Source organism: Genypterus blacodes, unplaced genomic scaffold (assembly GCF_046128005.1).
Source record: "Genypterus blacodes isolate CSIRO-AG114 ecotype Tasmania unplaced genomic scaffold, CSIRO-AGI_Gbla_v1 ptg000148l_1, whole genome shotgun sequence".
Taxonomy (NCBI): domain Eukaryota; kingdom Metazoa; phylum Chordata; class Actinopteri; order Ophidiiformes; family Ophidiidae; genus Genypterus; species Genypterus blacodes.
This window is the reverse complement of record NW_027466950.1, coordinates 941778-965232: the sequence shown is the minus strand read 5'-3', so window position 1 is coordinate 965232 and position 23455 is coordinate 941778. Positions and strand designations below refer to the sequence as shown.

Sequence of the window (23455 nt, the reverse complement as noted above, 5' to 3'; positions counted from 1 at the left end):
TGAACACAGCGTACCCCTGAAGTACTCCTGCTGTTACCAACTGATACCAACAGTATCTCATCATCATCATCATCGTCGTCCTTATCATCATCATCATTTTCATCATCATGATATGTCCTGTGCTACTCATATTTAAGGTCAAAGAACACGCACAATACACTGTAACTGTGACTGTGTGCAAAATATGAATTTAAACACCGGGCCATTCTATGCATAGACCTATGTCTGATCCGAAAGGTTTAAACCCAAATAGCAATAACAGTGTAAATCAAGGTAAATCCAGAGCAGTTAAGATTGGCAGGGAAGATTTAATTCGAGCAAACTCCAGTTTGTTCATAACATCACATGAATGATTTTTGATAACACCACTGTGCTTATTTTAGATCAAACCTTTGATTGATTTGGTTGCTTGATGGACCTTCTGCAAATTAAATGTCCCCGTCCTGATTCTTGAACTATACGCATAATGAGCTGTGCAAAGCAAAACAGCCCAAGCTTCTATCATCTTTGTGCTTCTGCTTCCACCTGCATGAATAGCCATTTATTTGTCATTCGAAACTGAACAATCCATTGCGGCAATTACATTCAAGGGGGACGTAAAATGTTTTATACACGGGGTTTTGGCCATATGATTGAAGATATCCCGGCATGCTAGCGACGCAAGACTCAAGCCTGGGAGGGGAGGGGAGGGGAGGGATGATGAAGCTAAGATGGCAGCCCGGCTGAGGGAGCTGCTGCCTCCACAGGCTCAGGAAATATTCAGGGCTAGAATGAAAACTAAACACGACAGGGCGCTTCGTGGATACAAATGAATCGTGTGTTTTCTGCTTTTTCAAACGAAATCACTCATCGCCCGAGAAAAAAACGTTTTTCGGAGCTAAGGACCGTGTGTTGACGCGGATCAGATCAGAAGACCGTAGCTGCAGCACCGGAGAGTGGCTACAATTTGCGCCTAATAATCGGAGACCCCCTTGGATGCTAATCTTTGCTATTTCTCTATTTTGGAATAGACACACACAATGTGACGCGTGGCAGATTTAAAACAACAGTTGGAATTGTAATCGATGGCTGGTTCTGATCTAGCTGTTACCTATTCGCTGTGATATATGCATTGTTCTCCCTAAACGATGATGTGTGCTGCTGCGGCAGCGGTCGCCGGTGGAGGGATTCTGCCTTCCTCATCGCCGCTGATGGGGCTGGGTGTCAGGGTCATGTCTGGAGCCGGAGCCGATCTCTCCACCATCGGTTCGGGTATGGGTTCTTCTTGCCCGACACCCGGAGGCCAGTCGGATTGTCGGACTCGGTACCAGCTTTTACTCTCAGGTCGAGCTTTGGCGGAAAGATATAGAAGGATCTACACCACGGCCATCAGCGATAAAGAGCAAGGGTTAAATCAAGGAAGGTGAGTAGGTAACAGTGTGGAGAATGTTACGGTGTTTGGGCTTTTCTAAGGCTAACTACGCTAACAGACACGAGCTAACGGGCTTTAACTATAGATCAGCTGGGTTAATGAGAGATAAACAATACATGTGGTTCTCAATCTGGGGGGTTCGTCACGTTTGAGTCAGCGTTATAACGACAAATGTTACGTATCGTGCGCCAACTTTGCGGCCCATCGTAGCAATTGTAGTTTTGACTTCCCTAGCTTATCAGAGCCCATGCTAAGCTAAGGCGTTACGTGCTGAGCATTTAGGCAAATGGCCCCGGCACTCTCTCACTACACTGCAGTTATTGCTTCTCTGAACACTCTATTTAACATTGATAGAGACGCTGAAATGACAACTCCTCCCCCCGCGGCCATGGCTCTTTGAAAAACAGTGTACATCTCACCCCCAAAGCAAGCTAGCTGCTAACTGTCATGACAGTTTGTTTCCAGTGATTGCTATAGCTAATGTTGCCCCAGCTTAAACGTAAACAAACGCGTTCTCTAGGAGCCATACTGTGGTTTCTGGGACACTTTAAAACCATGGCGGGGTTGTCGCCTTAGTTCGTGTTACTATTGGTGTTTTAATAAATGTAGTGTTGTTGTGTAGTCAGCTGTGTGGGCCCCAACAGCGTCACTATTCCCTGCTAGCTGACGTTAAAAGAGCATCAGCCCTTCCCAGGTTATCCTAACCTAAGAATTTATAATATTTCAGAGTTCATTATCAACTTATATGAGATGTACATATGGCGTTGTTTACTTCTGTACACGTCACGTTGTACATAATGCGTATTTGGGTTTGGTTGTGTTGTGGGAGGTGGATGAACTCATTTGCTTTTCCGTCCTTTAAGTGGGTAGTTACGTCATGCAGCTAGTCAGATTGTACACTGAGGAGCCGGATCATTGCAGCATCCCTCACACGATCCCCATCCCCAGTATCTCCATCCCCAGTATCACATACACACACACACACACACACACACACACACACACACACACACACAGACACACAGACACACAGACACAAACACACACAAACACACACACGACTGTTAGAATCACAGGTCTGTAATGGAGGAGAGAACATTTTGGCTCAGATTCTGTTTGGATCCTGCTGAGATGTTGTCATGTTGTTTGGGACTCAGCATCTTATCTGACATCATTTTCTTTCTTGTCAGACTCACTATGGGATAGTTTTTTCAGAATCTTGTCTGATAACACGACGTAGATAATGGCTTTAAAAACAAACAAGGGTTACGGTCATGTTATGGAGGTTGAAGTGTTTGCTTTTGTTTTGTTGAGTTTTAGGATCTTGATGCCAAATCAGCTTTTCATTTGAAAAAGTAACCTGAATACGGTTGAGTTAAAAGAACCTTTACCCGCTTCTGAAACTATTTTTGTATGTGACAGGCCACCATTAATGCCAGAATGTTAAAATTAGAATACTACAAACGGTTGTTTTTCATATGCTGAATGACGCATTGAAATGAAAACAGAAAATGAAACTTAAAAGACATAAAGATCACAGTACACAAAGTGAAAATCATTTTCTTCCACACTTTTCATTAGCAGCTGCAGCAGTTTATTAAAGTCTCCCTCTTATTGCACTGCTTTCTTGATTTCAGTATTGATTAATCTTTACTAATTCCACTTGTATTACTCGACATTTGTCTTTTCCAGCCTTGAGGTGAAAGCTCCCATCTGTCAGAATGCAAATAAAACAATAAATAACACGGATAGACTAGATCTTCAAAGGAAAACCCCTGCTTGTATTGAGTGTTCCAAAGATGTTAAACACTAGATTCAGTGACCTCTGCTTTGCCCTTATAGTGCTCAACTGAAGCTCAATATATTCTTAATTTCTTAATTAAAAACACGCGATTAGAATTCTGAATGAACCTCTGAATGAATCAATGTGAATGAATTACTTGATTAAAAACACAGCTGGAACGTGTCTTGTTTTGAATTACGTTTTGAAGGAAATGATGAGCTCGTCCTTATGGAATTACAACATCCTAATGAAATTTAGATTTAAAGAAATTTATTAGGGTTATCAACAAATCACACATGGATATGTACTTATATATTGGTGATGCAATAAATAGTCTTCATTTGATATGAAAGTGTCCCAATATGTTTATGGTTTTTCATTTGTTTGACTGAATTAAAGGCATAGGTCATAGATTACGACACATGTATGACACCCAGCTGTTGCAAAGGCTAATGTCAGGAACAAACCTGTACCAGAATTGTAATCTGCTTGTTGTTTAGATGAATTAATTATTCAGCTCATTCGAGATGCCCTCGAGCGTTTCAAATCCACCCACATTTGTGTCAGTTAGGCCAAAAATAGCCCCCCCAAAACGATTTCTTACCCTACTGTAGATTTCAACAAGCATCTGTACTGAACCTGCCCGTAGATTTCCGTTGAAATTGAAATTTCCAATTTACAGACCACGAAAGTGCTCATACTCCCATCCTGCTTACAGCATTGTAATGAATCATTTGTAATAAGCTCACCAAATGTGCTGTATAGTCATATCCTAAACATGGATTCTGCAAAACTGATGGTGATTCACTGCTTTCTTTCAGGGGAAAGAAGGCTTTGAGCAAGAAGAAACTGAAAAGACGACAGAAGGTCAAGTCAAAAGTCAAATCAAGAACAAAGGTAAGTGATGCCTGGATTCCATCATCTATATACTCTATTACTGCTGTAATTGGAGAGCATGTGTGTGTATGGACATCACTACAACTAGCACCATTCCTCCAATGGCCTCCAAACCTGCCAGAAACATTCTTCAGGGGTCCGCCATTAGCTTAGGGTGCCTTTCATTTCATTTACATTTTCATCTTAGTGGGAGATGGGAGACATCAATGGGATCATGAATGATGTCATAGTAGGAGTGACGGGGGTGAACACTGTAACCATAAACAACAGGGTCAAAGGAATGAGCGAGTCGGCATGTACCTTCCTCAGCCTGTGTTCGCTCACTGCGAGCTCAGCCTCCTCCAGAGGAAAGAGAGCCGGGCCCTTCTGGGACTTTGCACTCGTCTTATTTAATACCTCAGTTGCTGGCGAATATTAGGCTAAACTGAGTAAGGTGGTTCCTAAAACAGCTTCCTGTCACATGTAATGATAATAACGGTGGTGGTAGATAACAATTAGGCCCAGTTTGTAATAGCGGGACAAATATACAGGCGGCAGGAGCTGTTTAGTTACATTTGCTTCATATTGATAGACTAAGACTGACGGGTTTAATTTGCAAGTGCATGTTTGGTTACTGTCTCAGGCTGGGGTACTGCACTGACAGGTCTTTGCCAGCTGGTTCGACTCTCTATTGAATTAACCGAACAGATTGATCATAAGATTAATGTTAAGACCGAGATTCCCCACTGCAATCTTGAAGACGTTTGCCAGGAACAGGGTTTTAATTGGCAGGGCTGGTCAGGTGCCAGGCGGTCCCGCTCGCCAGTGAAGCCGGTGAGGCCGAGCGTGAGACACACGCGGGGAGTGGCTCTGCCTCGTGCACGATGGCCTGTTGCTGAGCGACCTAATGTGTTCCACATCTCCACGGCAACAGTTTCCTGCCTCCATCTCCTTCCATCCAAAGGGAGAAACCTAGTCTGTGTCAGAGCGAACGGTTGCGCACACGTATCTCATGTAGACATTCTGCTCTATGGTGCGTCCGTAATGTTAGGAATGTAATTTTGTATTTTCTGATTGTATCCCTTCAAGGAAAAGGCTGGAGAGATTACAACCCGATAGTGCAGGCTCTATGACTTAATGACCCCAAACCCCACATGTAGGCAATTCATCCCAGCATGTAGAGCAATATTAGATTGTTTTTAATGTTTCTTCTGAAAGCTGCTGTTTAAGAGAGTTATCAGCAACGTGATCGTGTTTACATGCCACCGTATCCCGTTTTACGCAGCGTATCTGACAAGTTCTTTTATGCGCCCCAGACTCAAACACATGTGACAAAGCCGCAGCATTATAATATAGAGCCTTTTAGCTGCCTTTGACTTTGGAAACACGTAACATTGTGAGAGACAACAGGGCAGAGCAGTGTGGTGTATTGTCTTGGCGAGGGACGAGCCTTAGCTAATGTTGCCGCCTTCTCAATGAAATTAGCAAACAGTTGTAATGTCTGACCACAATGGCTTTTTAGAGCCCTGATTCATTGTTATTACATTGGAACTGCTAACTGTGTTTTCCACAAGTGCCTCATTATAATCAGAATAATAGCCTCTTTGTTACCTTCCGATTACCTTGTTTCCCAATAAAACATCCCAATATAAATGTCACTTGAAAGTGGGAAAAATGCTCAAGCTATACAACTAAGTTTTCTCTAGTATAAGGCTTTGTTTTGGTTTGTTACTTGCAATGTCAAGCACCAATAAGAAAGAGCTTTATCTGTGCCAATACTGATGCCACTCGCTCCTATTGATCAACTGGAGACTGGACTCGATTGACAAAATCATGCAATTTACTACTACTACTACTCCTGCCTGTTTTGGAAATCCCTTGCTTTAACCATTCGTTCATTTTTTATAAACCCAGCAAAAAGTAGTCAAGGACCTCATACCAGCCTTTTACACAATCAGTCACACTCAAATCTCAAACCTTAGATAATATTCACTAATGAGCCTTTAGTCCACTAATTGCGCTTTTATGAAATGGCTCTACTTTCTCCCTTTCTGTGAGAGTAATGAGCTCGCTGTTTTGTTTGCTCTAAAGTAGATTGCTCAAATAAACGGGCCACACTAACTGTAATAAATAATCTGTCAGTGTGATGGATGGGTTTGTAGGAGTCTAATTTTAGAAGTTTGTTTTTCTTGAGAAACCTTATTTGTGTTGCTGAAATGAAATGTGCCATTAAACAGATTTTACGTTATATATTTATACAGATTTATGGACTTGACGCTTTTTGCCTACAAACTAGGAGAGTTTAAGGTTTATTGCAGGCAGTGAGGAGAAGGAGAGACACATTACACAGTGAAACCAGTTACAGGTTGGCTTCCACAGAAAGTTTGCTGCTACTTGTGGAATACAGGGCGGCGCATTGCTGTGTCAGTGTGTGTCAGTGCGACTCTGTGGCTTTGTGCACTAACGGCGTTGCTCCAGCTTGTATTTGGTCGCTTAGCAACCCACCTAAATTGATATCAAACCTACCTGTTTCGAAATCCCCTAATCTTCCTAAGTTGGTGATTTGTAGATGCCTTACATAAACCTGCAGTTGATCATTTGTTAATATGCGGGAGCGATTGTTTGACTTATCGTATATTATGATTCATCAAAGTGACAGATGGCATTGTGAATTAATTGTCCTTTTTTAAAATGGCACATATGATTCATTTAAACTGATTGATAAATATGTGCTTACTTGATACAGCCTTTTATTTACACATGTATTCCTCTTAACCTGAGTAATAGAGAGCCAATTACATCCAGCCATGTTCAACTGTGTCATCTTATCCAAAGGACCTTCAGTAAGTGTAGCTGAAGAATCCTTCACAGAGCCTTGAGATGAATTCTCAGTTTCCCAATCGTGTCCCCCAAAATCCTATAATTTCCCCTTACATCATCGTCAACATAACAACGCACAGTAAAACGCTAAAGCGACACCACATGATGAATGGCGTGACTGCCGTGGCGCGCTGGCTGAGCCATCATTTTCCCCGAGAGTGCTGACCGACCGAGCGGCAAGTGCAGCTCAGACTGCTAATATAATGTTCGCTCCCGGCTACAAAGTGTCATCATCTCATAAATAAACTCAATGGATAAAAAAAAGTGGGCAGTTTAGCTACACTTTGAGCAGCTTAAAGGCAGCCTGTGCCTATTACCCACATTTATAGAGAATAAATGGATGGAACCCTTTCAATATGAAAGTTTGCTGCAGAGACAAAATCCATCACATGTAAATAGTCAAATGATCTTTTTCAAATTCCTTCTGAGGTCTAAAAGCCCTGCCGCGGTACTCTTGATTCGGAATCGGTCGTGTTGATGAGTGAGGATTTGCTGAGGGGTCTTGTCTTTGGTGCTGCACCAGTGGTTTGTCGGGACGTGGCGTTAGGAAAGTGTATTCACGTCCGTCTGGCCACTCCGCTTAGTTAATATTATAAAGATTCATATATAATAAAGATTAATATAGATAACCGTTCTCTTATTTCTATTGTCATTTATTTGAGTACCCTTTGTGCTCCCTTCTCTACCCACCCTTCCTTCCCTACACACTGCTCTAACCTAACCTAATCTAACCCATAAATCATAGTTATGAGCTTAAATGAAAGCTTAATAGCTGATGTATGTAATTTAGCATTACATCTTTATGGTGTACCTACAGTGGACAGAAGCAAAGGTTGCATACGCGACCTCCTGACCTCCGGCCGAGCCTCAGCTTAGTTTCTCTTTTCTCCGCCTTTTAGTTTTTGCCACGTTCTCCCTAAGAAACCCATTTTCTCCTCCTTGCTGCATCACTTTGAGCCATTACAGAATTCCCATGCTGTAAATGGTTCTAAGTGCTCTTTCCAGGCAGCGCGCTCCTTTGTGAATGCTGTACTTTGGCCGTGTTGTGCTCCCCCTAAAAGCAAAGTGGAGGAGAGAGGTAGACACCACTGCCAGATGGAGAGGGGGGTTATCTCCTTCCTGCCGGAGCGAGTCAAGAACGAATGACCTCTCTTTCCCCAGAACCGATTACATCATCCTTTTGTGGTCGTGATTCCAAAAACACAGCACTGCAAGAGAGACACAATCAATCAATAATGTTCTCTGGAGGTTGCCTCAGGACTGTAGTTTAAAAAAAAATGCTTTGCTTGGTGGGATGAAGAATGCTAATCAATCAGCCTTTGGAATGTAACCTCTGTGATGAAAACGATTCGTTGGGCTCGATTTACCTTGTTGTTTAATTTACCAGGTTATATGGTCAAATGAGCCGTGGAGCAACACACCGGAATAATAGGCAAAAGGCGTCAAACCTGGTGCCAATACGGACATTTTGGTCAATGGTTCAAGAAGTAGTTTGATCCATAATTCGTAACATACATAATAAGTTAGATCTTTTTGTTGTTGTTGCTTCTATGATTTTGATTCATCCATGTGATTAGATGTATTGTGCCATTGATCATCTCATTACACTAACTGTATTCACCCATAAGCCATGTCTCTGTCCCCCAAAACAGTAATTGGACTGTCTTATTTGACATTCAGCTGTTCTCCTTTCATTTTTCATTTTTTTTTGTATAATTGGATGAATCCTCACTTAAGTTTCAACACTGTTTACTATGTGTTTATCACACTAGGGTGTTATGTGTTGTCTAAGCAATTTCTGGGTACTAACACTGTTACACTGACTAGTTGAGAAAATGTGTAAATTGTTCTTACAGCCAAGTGTTTACAGAAGATTCCACATTAAAATAAGTATTTGCTCATTAGATATTTCAACATTGATTGTATAAAGCAAAACGGTTTAAATCATCATGATGGCTGTCAGCTGTCCATCAGTTTTGTGTACCAATGCTAATGTACAGCTATAATTTTGTACAAAGCTAAATCTATCACCTGACAAGGCTGATTCTCTTAAAATCGTGTTTGGGAACTCCTGCCTCTTATCCGTCGTTCTTCCCTCTTGGCAGAGTTAACCTGGTGTCATTAATCAAAATTACTTAACAAGCATATGGAGGATCCCTGAACCCATAGAGTCCTATTAAGTGACCTCTCTGCATCGTAACGTCACAAGACATTATCGTCTCTGTAGAGAATTCAAAATCCTGCCCAGGTGGTGATTTAAAGAGATACAACTGCAGTAAAAAGGCTGTGAAAAGCTTTTCAAATAGTCTCCCACGGCCTCTTTGCAATGTTTCTCCAGTCTTATGATGCAGAACAAGTGGACCAAAGGACACAGTGTTTAGGTTATCCTCTGCAAAGCCAACTCATACAATATTCACATTTCATCTTTTCTTAAGCAGCTATGTGGTGTAGTAAATAGCTCAGTGATGGACATGATAACATAGTGGTTTGTAATAAGACATTGTTTGCCTGAACCTCACTGACCAACCCCACTCTGGTTCTATCCGCAGGCCGAGAGTCTAGATGGAGCCCTCTGTGTGCCGGACATCAAGCTGCACAGCAACCCGTCTGCATTCAACGTCTACTGCAATATACGGCACTGTGTGCTGGACTGGCAGCAGAGAGAGGCGTCCCTGGCGCTGGCCTCCAGGAGCTCGGTGCAGAGCGGAGACTCGGACAGCGAAGAGGAGGAGGAATACCGCGAGCCAGCCATCAAACTGCCAAAGGTATGAGCGAGAGTCACCCCGCCTAAGCCGAGTCATCTAGAGCCCGTACACACTCGGCCCCCGTGTAGGGCTCATCCCATTGACTGGCGTGATAATTAGAACTACTCACACCAGAGGCTTAAACCCCATCCTGTTAGGATTATCCCCTCTTCCTCTCTGGATCCCTAACTCCCTCTTCTACTGTCACGGGTAAACCATCCTACGCTGTCATAGTACAACAAGCACGTGTGTATGTGTGTGTGTGCGCGCGTGTGTGTGTGTGTGTGGAAGAGTTATATGTTGACTGATGCTAAAACATAAAAACAAGTTGTTTCACCAGAGCGAATTGATGACAAATGTCGAGTTGCAATGACATAACACAGTCACATGAATTCCGATCCGATGAGTCAGACTGCAGCCCCTTTATCCTCTTTCATACTGAATTATAGGCTAATGATGTAATAACAAACCATATGTTCAATAATGTTTGCAGCTTGTGTGTCTCAAAATTCCATTATATTCGTTTCTCTGTTAGTTCTGGATCTGTAAAGTAATTTTTAGTCATTTCTTGTTTTGTGTTTTCTTCCTGTAAATCCAGTAATGCCCTCTATGTTTTTGTTCTACGTTACAATTTTGTACCATTTATTTTCACACTCTACTCAAAATAATCACATTCCTTTTTTATGGTGAGTTCATTTTCTTTTTGCAATTTTTATGTTACGAAACAAGTTCTTGCCCAAGAATAGGAAACCCCGGAGCCTTCATTGTATATCGGTGTGTGTGTGTGTGTGTGTGTGTGTGCGCGCGCGCGCGCGCGCGCACACACACACACACACACACACACACAGGCCTGTCATTACGCATGTTCGTGGGTGCTGGAGTCTGCAGTAATGATTGTGCATAGAGTTCTAGCTAAATACAGGGGTGCTGCATGTTGTTCTGTTATTGTAAGATCAATAGGGCATGAACTGTACTGAGAAACATCTACATGCATTCCAAACCTCTAAGCTTAAACAATGTCAGCCCTTTACAATCAGAAGTATTAGATTTACAGTACATTTTGTACAATTTGTACTCCGTCTGCAGTACAGATTAGAAGTGCGTTTCACTCGCTTAGATATTTTTAGAAAACAAAAAGGCCAATAATGCCTTTTTGTGTATGAATCTGTCTGAGACTATGTAACCGAGAGGGTTTGTTGTAATTTTTTTTGTGTCTGCACATTGTATGTTTAATATTTCTGTCTATAATGGCCTCATGCTCATGCTGCTGTTAGTCTAACATGCCTTTCATAACAAACTAACATGGAACTGTTCTGGTCTCTGTGTTGTAGATTATTGGCATTGGCCTGTGTGGGGTGTTTGAGCTGATAAAGGAGACTCGTTTCTCCCACCCTTTACTATGCCTGCGCAGCATGCAGGCTTTGCTGGATATGCTGCAGGGACAACAACCTGAGGGCTTCCAGACTGAGCCTCCTGATGTGCTAGGTAAGGTCGAAGACACTTGACTAATAAGTGGAAGCGTTTCAAACTCAGAGGCATTTTCTTTATATACATTCACATTAAATCAATTACAGTAAGTACATAAAAAGGTAAGTAAATGCATCTAAGCACACTTGATGACTGCGATTACAATTGTTTTTCAACAAAACAAAACAGTGACCATTCTTATTTTCTATTTCCCTACATTGATCTAACCTTGCTCGCCCTCTCTCAGAGTCTCTATTCCAGCTGTTGTTGGAAACGACAGTGCGGAGCACCGGTCCCAATGACCCGACGGGCCAGACCATCACTGCTCTGTCCTGCGCCTGCCTCTTCAGTCTGGTGGTTTCCTGGGGAGACACTGGAAAAATTCTGCAGGCCGTCTCTGCCATCCTCACCAACAACGGCAGCCACGCCTGCCAGACAATACAGGTGAGCACCGGTTCAACACAACTGCACAAAACTTCACTGTAATTCCATTTATCTGTAGATAAGTCTAATGGATTTTCCCTTGAAACGACTGTAAAACGCATGATAAAGCTGCTGAGTATGTATGTTGTTCTTTTTTTACTTACTTGAGCCGTTTCTTGAATGTTCTTCTAAATATCAGATGCAAACAGTTTATCATCGCACTGGTAAATTTTCATTGAACGATTGTTCAGTTCAGAATAGGAAATCCAGGCTATCTTGGTACCTGCCACTCCAGCTTGATGCTTGAGATCCCCACACTGAATTTTGGATGGACGCAGTAACCTTTGGCTCTTCCGTGAATCTCTCGTCTGAGCAGAGAGACTCAGTGTCTCGACAGCACAAATTGAGTTTTAGAAAATGTCGAGCCTAACCGATGCTCCTGTTCTATTACGTTACCCCGCCTGCATTCTTCCGCCAATTAGCCGGCCCTCTCCGCTTGCTTTGATGCATGTTTCACTCTCTCTTCTACTCCTATCTCCATCTCTGTCTCTGAGTTTGGATCAGCAGTTTTCTCTTTGGCTCTATATCTGAAGTGCTGCTGCATACTTGAGAGAGTAGATTGAGCCGTAAGCGCAACGTACAACTTAATTTTTGGCAGGCTTTGAAGTCTCGACTGTCACTCATATCAATGGAATGGAGGTGACCTGTGAGTTGCACACACATTTATTCCTGTTTGATGGTTTACCCAGGGGTGTTAACATTGCAGATATCTGACTTAATGGCCCGGGAAGGAGAACGTCCTCCCTTTTTGCTGTATATGTTAGCAGGCTTTAAGTCCTGCCTCATTGCATCTCTGTCAGTACAGCATTGTGCTCTGGCCTGAAGGAAAACTGCTGAGAGTTCTTAAACGGGCAAAGCGAGTTGATTGGCCAGGACCACAGTAGCACAGGCCTGTGTTTTTTCTACTGGATCCTCATCAGCCAGGCACGGAGTGGACTGTGAATCATCACGGTGGCAGGCGGGCAGGCAGGCAGGCAGGCAGGCTGGCGGGAAGTGTGTGCTTATGTGCCGTATGTGGCCGTGTGTGTGTATTTGTTTGCTTCTGAGTGGTGAGATCAGCAGTGTGTGTAATAGTTGCCAGTGAGCTGATGGTGGCTATGTGTGAAAAAGCATTAGGGTGAAGTTGAAAAGAGAGCAGGAAATATCTGTAACCAATGTCCCAGTTACTGATATTAGAATTTGACTCGACAGACAGTGTGTAACCTCCTCTATTTGAATAAGCATCATACCTCTGTGTTTAATCATAGCCACATTCCACACGCCACAGTCTCTCACCTAAAAGCCTTTGAGCATCCATCTTGTCTTTGTCCGTGTAACCAGGTGCCCACCATTCTAAACGCACTGCAGAGGAGTGTACAAGCTGTGCTGGTGGGAAAGATTCAAATCCAGGACTGGTTTGGGAATGGCATCAAGCGGGCGGCCCTGATGAACAAGTGGATACTGAAAGAGGTGGCCATTGACGACGACGAGCGCTGCCTCCTGCAGACCGATGGCTCCTTCCTCTACCTGCTCTGCAAGGACGGACTCTACAAAGTGGGCTCTGGATACAGCGGCACAGTCAGGGTACATAAAACACACACACACACACACACACACACACACACACACACACACACACACACACACACACACACACACACACACACACACACACACACACACACACACACACACACACACACACACACACACACACACACACACACACACACACACACACGTCTGTCTGGGTCTGACCTCTGCAAGAAGCACCTCCTATTCCCCTTTTGATGATTTAAGAATATCTCCACAGACTTCCATAAGTGTGTAGACGGAGAATTTAATCAGCTTAGTTCTATATAAGCAGGTCGGGAGAGAATCAGGCATTAAATACCTTTCCCACCTATCTTTGATTTAATTTCTGTCCTTGTGAAAGTTAGAGGTTGTCTGTGTTTGTGTTCGATCAATGGTTGATCGATGGTTGATCAATGTTCCACAGGGCCACGTGTACAACTCCACATCACGCATCAGGAATCGAAAGGAGAAGAGATCATGGTTGGGCTTCGCTCAGGTACGCAGAGGCTCTTCCATCGCAATGTTCCTGATATAAAGATCAGTGAAATGGCATGAAGTACTTTAAAAAGGTTGTAATCAGCAATATATGCTCATGTCTTTGTCAGTGAAATATGACGTAATAGTCCTGGTTTGGAGTTTGTTATTGTAAGAATCAAACAAATGTAACAAACCCTAAAACCACAACCCTCTGTCTTCGGGTTGTAGCAAAAACAGATGTGATGCGTTTAAGGACAGCAAAAGGATTTAATTACATCCTTGACTAACCATTGTGTTGTTATCATAATTTCTTAAAGATGTATTTAGCTATTATTTAGAAATATGCCATATTTGTAATGGCAGTCTGTCAGATTCAGCAGTGGTGTTTGTGCGTGTTGTGTTTTCAGGGGTACCTGCTGTATCGGGACACAAGTAACCACAGTATGGCAGCCCTCAAGATCAACCCTGAAACTCTGGAGCATGAAGGGACTGTCGCCATGCCAGGTAAAACCTTCTCTTTGGCTTCAAAAGTACCTTGTGAAAGTTTCAGCTTCAATATTCCAAATATACAATTTATTCTATGCGTTCATTCTGTAATTGTTCTTTTCTATAGGACAACACTCAGACGGACAGAATATCATCTTCACAGATGGGGAGCACATCAACCAGATTGCCGCCTCCAAAGACGTACGTCTTTTTCTTCTCTTTAGCTTTGCTAGACTCCGTGAACACAAAGACTTAAGGCTTAAGTGTAATGTTGAAATTTGAATCGGCGCTCTGCAAACATTGGCAAGCGAGCCGGATTTGTTTGGTGCTTATGCTCTTTTCTAGTCATATGAGATCACAACACTGCTCATGTTGATGCTGACAGTCTCCAGCATATTTAGGCCAGATTTAAGAAGCAGGCCCCAGTTTGTTAGTTTGCCTGGTAGCTTTGGTTTTATTCGAGCACATGAGCTCTGTCACTACACGTCATTTTCTTAACGAAAGATGGATCCTTTGTCAGGGAAATTGAGGTTAGTGGTTCCTCTCGCCTTGCATGGTGAAGCATCTGCCACTTCTTCTGCCGTTTGGGCCCCAGCCTCACTCTGAAGAGGAAGGACCCTCAGCTGATCCCCAGCTACGCCCAGAGGGGAGTGGCTGGGTGTGGATGTGTGTGTGTGTGTGGTGTTGAGGGGGAGCGAAACTGCATGCAGGCAATCTCCAGAGAGCTTAATCTCACTGGCAGTTATCTGCATAAGTACTCTGCAATGTGGGTGGGGGAGGGGAGGATGTGAAATCCATACATCATAACATAAGAAGGGGGGAGCTCTGTGATGGAGGTGGAGGTCCTCGGCAGCAGCGTGCGGCTTAGTGTTCAGCCAGCAAGTGCAACAACCACACAGACCCCCAGCAGACCAAGATGACAGAGAGGTGCTGTAAGCAGAAATGACATTAAAGGAAGAGGAAGAAGAGGAGGCGTGTAAATCATAGGGGGGTCGAGGGGATTTTCAGAGACAAAACCGCAAACACAGAGAAAGTCAAGGGGATGGCCAGAGGAGGCCAGAGCTAATGATTAGAGAGGCACATGCTCACTGCTCTGTGGGAATCAAAGCACAACAGATGAGTGCGTCATCGTTACCGCACAGTGAGAACCAGACCGGCCCCGGGCTTCTCTTCATCCCTACTGCCGTCCCCGTCGTGTCCACTGTTCCTTGTTATTTCCCCTCTTGTCCTCACTCTGTTCCTTGTCTGAAACCCTTTGGTGTCAAATTCAGACACGTCGCCTGCAGTCTAACACACATCTGCATGACCCAATGTGTCCCCAAGACTAATTATTTTGATCTAAGAGCACACAACATTCTGACTCTGCTCTCAGTCAGTTGAGCCAGGGAAGGGTTTTTTTTGTACAAGTGAAAATAGTATCTAGTATCAATCTAAACATGATAATCACACAGTCTTGCATTGTGGAATTCACCAAAGTGCGTGTTCTCGTTTGTCCGATTCCTGCAGGATGGCTTTGTGGTGCGGATCTATACTATGAGCTCAGACCCGTCACTGCAGCAGGAACTGCAGCTGAAGCTGGCAAGGAAATGTCTGCACGCATGCGGCATCTCTCTGTTTGACTTGGAGAAGGATCTACACATCATCAGTGAGTCATGGCAAAATGTATCTTACACCAGGATGCAGATTTGGAATAAATCGTTAAAGAGTAAATGCTTTCCTTCCTAATGCTATGATGTTCTCTCAGGCACAGGCTTTGATGAAGAGGCTGCGTTGCTTGGAGCCGGCAGGGAGTTTGCTCTCATGAAAACTGCCTCAGGAAAGGTGAGAGTGAAAAGCGTCTCTCCTCGTATGTCAGAAGTTTAAATCAAACCATGAGATTTGGATGAATATGGCCACATCAGTAGACATTCATCATTAGAAGGCCCTTCAGTTTATGACTCGTGCACATCTTAGGTCTGGAGTAGTTTCAGCAGCTGGCTGTAAGAGCTGTGGTGTCAGTAATGATAGGCTAGAAGCATTAGTGGGTGCACCTGTGGAAAAAAAGCTTTAACCTAATTCTGTTCCTGCACTTGTTGACTCCCTTCTGTCTTCTTCCTTGTAACCACGTTGCAAACACAATTACAGCCCATCTTACATAAGAGCTTATAACAACATCTGTATTCAATCACCAAATCAACGTTTCCAATAACCTGGTTGTACTAAAGCATAATCGCATGAATGCTTTGCTTGATTTGGACATTTCTTCGCTTAAATATAATTTACGACAATTTGGCTGAGTGAGAAGTTACAGACGTTGCCGTAGTTCCTGTCAGCGAACGATTTGTTACTTTTGTGGCATTTCCCCTTGGTTCATATAGATCCAACTGGACTTAAATCCTGTAGAGTGGAGTGTAACTTCTGGCACTGTTCATTGTTCTCTTGTTCGGTCTCTCCACCTGCTGGCAACTTATACACACACTGATGCCATAAAGTGACACCCAAGCCTATATAAGTGGAGGTGATTATGCTAAGGCGATGGTTCTCTATCTGGTCTATCCATTGAACCCATAAGTATGAGACCTTTCCTCTATTTAATGAGTTGCGCTAATCAAGCAGATTGACTTGTGTGTAGTCCAAGAAGAAGATGGGAGTAGTGCAGTGCTGCAGATTCACATGGACAGGAGTGTGAGCCAAACCCATCCAACACTCTAATGTCAACCACCAGGGAAACACTCCTCGGCCACAGTGATATAATATTTTCAAACTCTATAACCTGATCTATTGTGTACTCAACACACAAAAGTTTGGATTGTGTGAGTGTTTCACTCTTATGTAAGTGAAGTGTCCCCAGTGCTTTGTTTGAAAGGAAACTCCACACTTTCCTACCAACTGTGTTAACATGACGAGAATGCTAACTATGCATGTGTTCTGGGTGTGTTCAAAGGTGTCTGTGTGTGTGTGTGTGTGTATCTGCTCTTTGGGTGTGGTGCAGTGTGTGTTTCATTTGCAGATAGCGGTCCAATGCTGTCGGTTGCTGTTGTACTTTGTTATCTCAGTGCGGAGCCCTAATCTCACTGCAGACGCTATCTGCAGAATATGCTCAACCAGACTAGCTGGATGGGTAAAAATAGTTGCAACTGTCTTGCGACTTCGTTCAAAGTTCACTCATCACCTGGGCGAGATATCGTGCCTGGTGTGTGACATTAGTGACTACAATCAAAGATACACTGTTATGGCCTAAAAGCAACTGTCCTTTGCAAATATGTTGTTACATGTTGCCTTACAGTTTGAATTGCAAATGCTAATGAGCCAGGGCTGCTTTGTTTAAATTCAGACTTGTGTGTTTACAGATTGGTCATTACGAGTTTATTTTCTCCCAATCATCTACACGCCTCTAACGCCAACTCCAAGAGGCCGGGAACGTTTCCTGTTTCCTGTTTTATTCTAACTGTCTTAACTGTCTTCCCACTTCTTCCTCTCTCAGATCTACTACACCGGAAAGTACCAGAGCTTAGGTATTAAGCAGGGCGGCCCGTCAGCGGGGAAATGGGTGGAATTACCTGTTACCAAGTCTCCCAAGATCATTCAATTCTCAGTGGGCCATGATGGTTCTCACGCACTACTGGTAGCTGAAGATGGCAGCGTATTCTTCACAGGCTCTGCTAGCAAGGGAGAGGATGGAGAGTCAAGTAAGATATATTCAGTCTATCCCCCAAAGGGATTCATGTACGACATTAAGGCATATAGGTTGTAACAAATATGTGTAGCTTTGAAATGAAATGTGACAGGAGTGAGTCAAGGTAAACTGCTGATGTTTGACATTTTCCTCTACAGCAAAGAGTCGGAGGCAACCCAAGCCTTACAAGCCTAAGAAAATGATCAAATTAGAGACCAAGATTGCAATCTATACAGCGTGCAACAATGGCAGCAGCAGCATCGTCACCAAGGATGGAGAGCTCTACATGTTCGGAAAAGATGCCATCTACAGCGACAGCACCTGTGAGTGAGCTGGGCCGAGGCTCGTTCAGAATGTTAATTGAATGTTTCTCACAGCTAGTTCAGCACTCGTTTGTTGTTGTCTTTTTTGCTTCTATAATAAAGACCCATAGAAAATTCATCTATAAAACACATAATCACAATCATTACCATCCTCTCTACAGGCCAGGTGACAGACCTGAAAGGCCACATTGTAACTCAGGTTGCCATGGGAAAGGCTCACACATGTGTCCTGACTAAGAGCGGAGAAGTGTGGACGTTTGGTGTGAATAACAAGGGCCAGTGTGGCAGAGACACTGGGGCTATGAACCAGACTGGGAAAGGTGAGCACACGTAATGTACAAACAACAAAACGCATCTACATGGTACAGCTTTGGCTTTGTGCGATGCTCATCCGGCTGCCTGGGTGTGTGTGCTTCTTCCTTCTGTAGCATTTGGCGTGGAGAGCATGGCCACAGCAATGGACGAGGACCTGGAGGATGAACTAGAGGAGAAGGAGGAGAAAAGCATGATGTGTCAACCTGGCATGCACAAGTGGAAGCTGGACCAGTGCATGGTGTGCACCGTGTGCGGAGACTGCACAGGCTACGGGGCAAGCTGTGTGAGCAGTGGACGGCCTGACCGAGTACCAGGAGGGTAAGAAAGAAGACACAAACTGTACAGAATGATATTATCAACAGTTCTATCTACAGTATTATCTATAGTTCAATTATTTATGGTTAGCTGAATGTTTATCCTTTGTTGATTTGCTGACTGTGTCTTCCTCCCTCCTTCAGTATCTGTGGCTGCGGGTCCGGTGAGTCTGGCTGCTCAGCATGTGGCTGCTGCAAGGCCTGTGCCAGGGAGCTGGATGGTCAGGAAGCCAGGCAGAGGGGCATCTTTGATGCCGTGAAGGAGATGATTCCATTGGACCTGCTGCTAGGTATACCCACATGACTTGATATTCCCCCTCCCTGTTTCGGCCTGTAACTCATAAAATATTAACACCTCACCTCGATTATAGCTGGCATTGTTTACTTTCCTCCCTGCAGTAAGTAAAGAGAAGAAAACGCACACTGAGGGGTTCTTTCACCTCTTTTATCTGGAGACAGAGTGTGCGGTTTCTCTTTCTTTACGTTTACATTTCAGCGAACACCATATTTAATAAATCATTTCAGAATCACATGTAACTGCGTGGACACTCAAATGCCTGTTACTGTCTTAATCATTGTTGTTTGTGAGCTATCAGTGTGATTCTCCTATAGGATAGTCACATTTGTGTGTAACATTTGCTCATATGCACTGTAATACTCACTTGCCTTCCTCAGGTTTTATTCATTTCTTTTTGTGCCATGCGGTCATTGCTTTTCCATCTCCTCCCATCACTCATTAATGTGCGTGTTGTCTTCCCTCCTCCCTCCCCCCCTTCATGCATCCTGTCTGGACTGCCTGTACCTGGGGCCTTTTTGTATTTTCAGCTGTGCCTGTCCCTCCCCCCCCAGGAGTGAACATCGAGGAGCACATTCAGATCCGCCAGGAGGAGAAACGACAGAGGATCAACCGCCGCCACAGGCTGGAGGAAGGTCGAGGTACGGATCCGTGTGACCGACTTGATGTAGGAGCAAATTAGGAAGCTTACATGAATGTGATAGAAAATACAAGATATTCCTCGGGAGAGTTTGGGAAGAAGTGCAAGGAGCATTATGTCCCTCCCTTTTGATTTCTAATAAATGGTGCCTTCAGGTGCTGTGGGTTTTGGTGTTTTGCCATGGTGACTGCCCCCTTGCTTGTGTCTTTTATAATTTTGTAGCGTGTGTGCATTGTTGTGGTGTAGCATTATCATGTGTTCTCTCCCATTTGTGAGCCTTGCATGCATGTGAAAGTTTCTTTCTCCCCCAGGCCCCCTTGTTTTTCCCGGCCCCATATTTTTGAACCAGCGTGAGCAGGCCCTAGCCAGAATAAGACCCCTTCAGGCACTAAGGCAAAAACGGGACAAGCACAAAGGTACTATGGTCTTCACTAACTCACTGGGTGCAGAGACACCCCTTTGACTCACCTCCCAATCTGGCTGTCCCGTCCACCTCCTCTGTCACTCTCTGAAGGCAGGACTCTTTTGTCTTCACCAGGTCTCATGGGTAACAAACAATGCAGCCTGTCACCAAGAAAGACTCATTCTGGAGAAATGACTGAAGCCTTTAGAATGCCATCAAAACAATACTCCTTTTGATGCCCTTTTAGTGATTGTTGGTCTGATAATGGTGCTCATATAGGAAAGGACAGGGGCGTGATTAATATGTGCTGTATTATGTTAATTTCTCTTCTCGCTTACTTCTAGTCCTTGAGCAAAGATGCCAGCTCTGGCCACTGCTCTTGTTTAGACGTACTGTTAATGGAACAGTTTCCCAGTCTTGTCTGCATCACTCCCATAGCTGCTGTTTTGTCACTCCATAGGTTCATCTGCAGGATCAAACAGCAGGCGCTGGTGGGGGAAGCAGGCTTTGATATATGACAAGATGACAATTATGATACAGCAGGAGGGAAGCAGAGTCGCAAGATTTAAAATGCATTTTTTGGGATACAACTGATGAAAGTGATGCGCTGACGATTTTACAGAATGTAATCATCTTCAGGAAAATTATATCTGACGTAGTAAAGAATGCCAACTGTCTCTACGATGCTTCCACCTACAAATAAGAATGTCAGTGATCTCGTTTGGACATAATTTTCCTCAGAATAATTAAAATCGCCGGTGTATCACTTTAATTAAACACATGCCGATGCAGTCTTTCTAAAATGAAGAAAGAAGAAATCATTACTTTTCAGGTCCATCAGTTGTATCTGTAAGCAATAATTAATTCCAATAGATTAGAGCTCCGGCACTTTCCCCCTGCTACATTGCTCTGTAACTTTCGTTTGCACAGCTGTGCGTTGGAGTTAATGAACAGTTTTATGGCTGTTTTATTTTAATACTGCACCCCTCTTTATGGGATTACACTGCTAAAGAGGATTGGATTGCTTCACATCCCCCATAGCAGTCAGTGTGTTTTAGTTGTTTAAGGGCAGTTCTCTGTATTTGTGACTGTTGTCTCCATGAGCTACAATTTCAACCATATCCTTTGAATCCTTGGGCCATGGACCAGTGCAATTTGATATTTTTTTATCTTCGCGGATGTTGAGTTATTGAAACCTAAGACTGTAACGTCATCTCACCTGGCTGACCCCAGACCCAAAGGGTTTTAAGCAGGTACATCTAAATGAGCTGGTTCCTGGCCCGAAAAGGTCCTGATAATCGTTGTATTTTCTCTAATGCATGGAACCTCTATCCAACTTGCTCCTTTCACACACCACCAACATAACCTCAACACAAGGCTCAAGGTAAACCAGATTTCCTATGGTTGTACCCACAAAGTGTACAAACCATTTGATATGGCATCAGATTTATAACTTGGTCCCAACAAAATCATGCCAAAAAGAAACGCGCTCAGAGAGAGAATTCTTCTGTGACTGGTTGCCAGAAGCCTTTGTGTGTTGTCGAGGTGTTTCCCCCCGCCTTTCTATTTCAGCATGCTCTTTCATTTTCTTCCAGATCTTTGTTGAATTCTCCTCTCCTTGCAGCTCCTTTTCTTCCCCAGGATTGTGCAGCAGGGTCTACCTCGGGGCTCTGAAGTTACAGCTCATCCGTATTCTCTCCCCGTACTCGAATCAAACATGCTGACTTTCATATTTGCCTCTTAGATGGGAGCAGTGAACGAGGAGAGAAGGATGCCAGTAAAATCACCACCTACCCTCCCGGTGCAGTGAGATTTGACTGTGAGATGCGGGCTGTACAGGTCAGCTGTGGATTTCATCACTCTGGTAGGTTCATTTCTCGTACAGCCGGACTCGCATATTAGACATCTCTTTCAATAAAGTGTAATTAGTGCTGGGATGACCGCTGAAAAGAAACAAGAAATGAAAACTTGTGATTGTGCCTTGCAGTTGTGCTGATGGAAAATGGAGACGTCTACACATTTGGTTACGGCCAACATGGACAGCTTGGACACGGAGATGTCAACTCCAGGTAAGTCCTGCTTCAAGTAACCTAAAACCAAAAACACAGAAAGTGAATGCCTCACCTAACTACAATTTTGCCTGCCAGGGGTTCTCCAACTCTGGTTCAGTCCCTTCCTGGGCCCAGTGTCCAGGTAACAGCAGGCAGTAACCATACAGCCGTGCTCCTCATGGATGGGCAGGTCTTCACATTTGGCAGCTTTTCGGTAAGATTTCTCCCTGATTCAGTGTAGAACCTACTGTTTTTAATCCTGAATTCCAGTTGAAGTGATACTTGTTTTTTGGTTATTATATTACACATTTATAGATTATGATGGTTGTACTTTGGATATCTATCACATCATTCTCTTCTAATGGTTTTTCAGAAAGGGCAGCTGGGACGACCCATCCTAGACATGCCCTACTGGAATGCCAAGCCGTCTCCCATGCCCAATATTGGTGCCAAATATGGACGAAAGGCCACCTGGATTGGCGCCAGCGGGGACCAAACGTTCCTGCGGATCGATGAGGCTCTGATCAACTCCCATGTCCTTGCCACCTCAGAGATCTTTGCCAGCAAGCACATCATTGGCCTGGTGCCCTCCTCTGTGTCCGAGCCACCACCATTCAAATGCTTGCTAATCAACAAGATGGATGGCAGCTGCAGGACCTTCAATGATTCTGAGCAGGAGGACCTGCAGGGCTTCGGCCTGTGTCTTGACCCTGTTTATGATGTCATATGGAGGTTAGTATCATTGTGATTAATGTAATACTGTGATCTCGTTTAAATGAACTATTGTAACATGGAAGGAATAATCCTATTATCGGCCTATTATTTGCCTGTAGCTCAGGTCTTCCAACAGAAATCATTGGTCCCTCTATGAATTTTAAACGTGTCTGTGTGTGACATTTGATCATCCTCTCTGTGCTTTTAGGTTCTTGCCAGCGTTGAGAGAGATGTGGTGCTACAATGCAGTGATAGCTGATGCCAGGGCGCCCTCTGCTACAGATCTACAGGCTCGATGTAGCGTTCTTAGTCCAGAGCTTGCGTTGCCCTTTGGATCACATGCCACCACCACTCGCTCTCATGGAGCCCTACACATTCTTGGTAATCATCTGTCCAAGCCATTCAGACATTTATCAGTGTCTCTGATAAGACTGGTACACACTTGAGCCAAATTTAAAGAAGTAGTGGCAACCAAAGGTGACCTCACATCCTCACATGTCACCTCACATCTTCTGCTAAGTTGCTTTGGGGTGCAAAGATTGTACAAACTGTTCTTGTCCACAATGAGACCCACAGTTCTGTGC

The 23455-nt window shown here is 43.9% G+C and overlaps 1 protein-coding gene across 14 annotated transcripts in view; it reads left to right on the top strand.

Moving 5' to 3' along the window:
* The first annotated feature begins 689 nt into the window (after nt 1–689).
* Nucleotides 690–23455, top strand: part of mycbp2 (MYC binding protein 2) — a 54816-nt gene continuing 32050 nt past the window's right edge. For 10 of the 14 annotated variants that reach the window (XM_076165670.1, XM_076165667.1, XM_076165680.1 and 7 more), the window contains exons 1-23: nt 690–1402; nt 4016–4091; nt 9500–9715; nt 11026–11179; nt 11409–11605; nt 12965–13207; nt 13623–13694; nt 14083–14179; nt 14289–14362; nt 15668–15806; nt 15906–15982; nt 17625–17829; nt 17975–18139; nt 18301–18459; nt 18568–18772; nt 18913–19058; nt 19594–19704; nt 20015–20119; nt 21851–21970; nt 22094–22175; nt 22254–22371; nt 22531–22889; nt 23080–23252. In XM_076165670.1, the coding sequence (XP_076021785.1) occupies nt 1128–1402; nt 4016–4091; nt 9500–9715; nt 11026–11179; nt 11409–11605; nt 12965–13207; nt 13623–13694; nt 14083–14179; nt 14289–14362; nt 15668–15806; nt 15906–15982; nt 17625–17829; nt 17975–18139; nt 18301–18459; nt 18568–18772; nt 18913–19058; nt 19594–19704; nt 20015–20119; nt 21851–21970; nt 22094–22175; nt 22254–22371; nt 22531–22889; nt 23080–23252 (3568 nt within the window). In that variant the 5' untranslated portion in view covers nt 690–1127. The remainder of the gene's footprint in view (nt 1403–4015; nt 4092–9499; nt 9716–11025; nt 11180–11408; nt 11606–12964; nt 13208–13622; nt 13695–14082; nt 14180–14288; nt 14363–15667; nt 15807–15905; nt 15983–17624; nt 17830–17974; nt 18140–18300; nt 18460–18567; nt 18773–18912; nt 19059–19593; nt 19705–20014; nt 20120–21850; nt 21971–22093; nt 22176–22253; nt 22372–22530; nt 22890–23079; nt 23253–23455) is intronic. The other 4 variants (XM_076165679.1, XM_076165669.1, XM_076165673.1 and 1 more) reach the window with 3 other exon arrangements.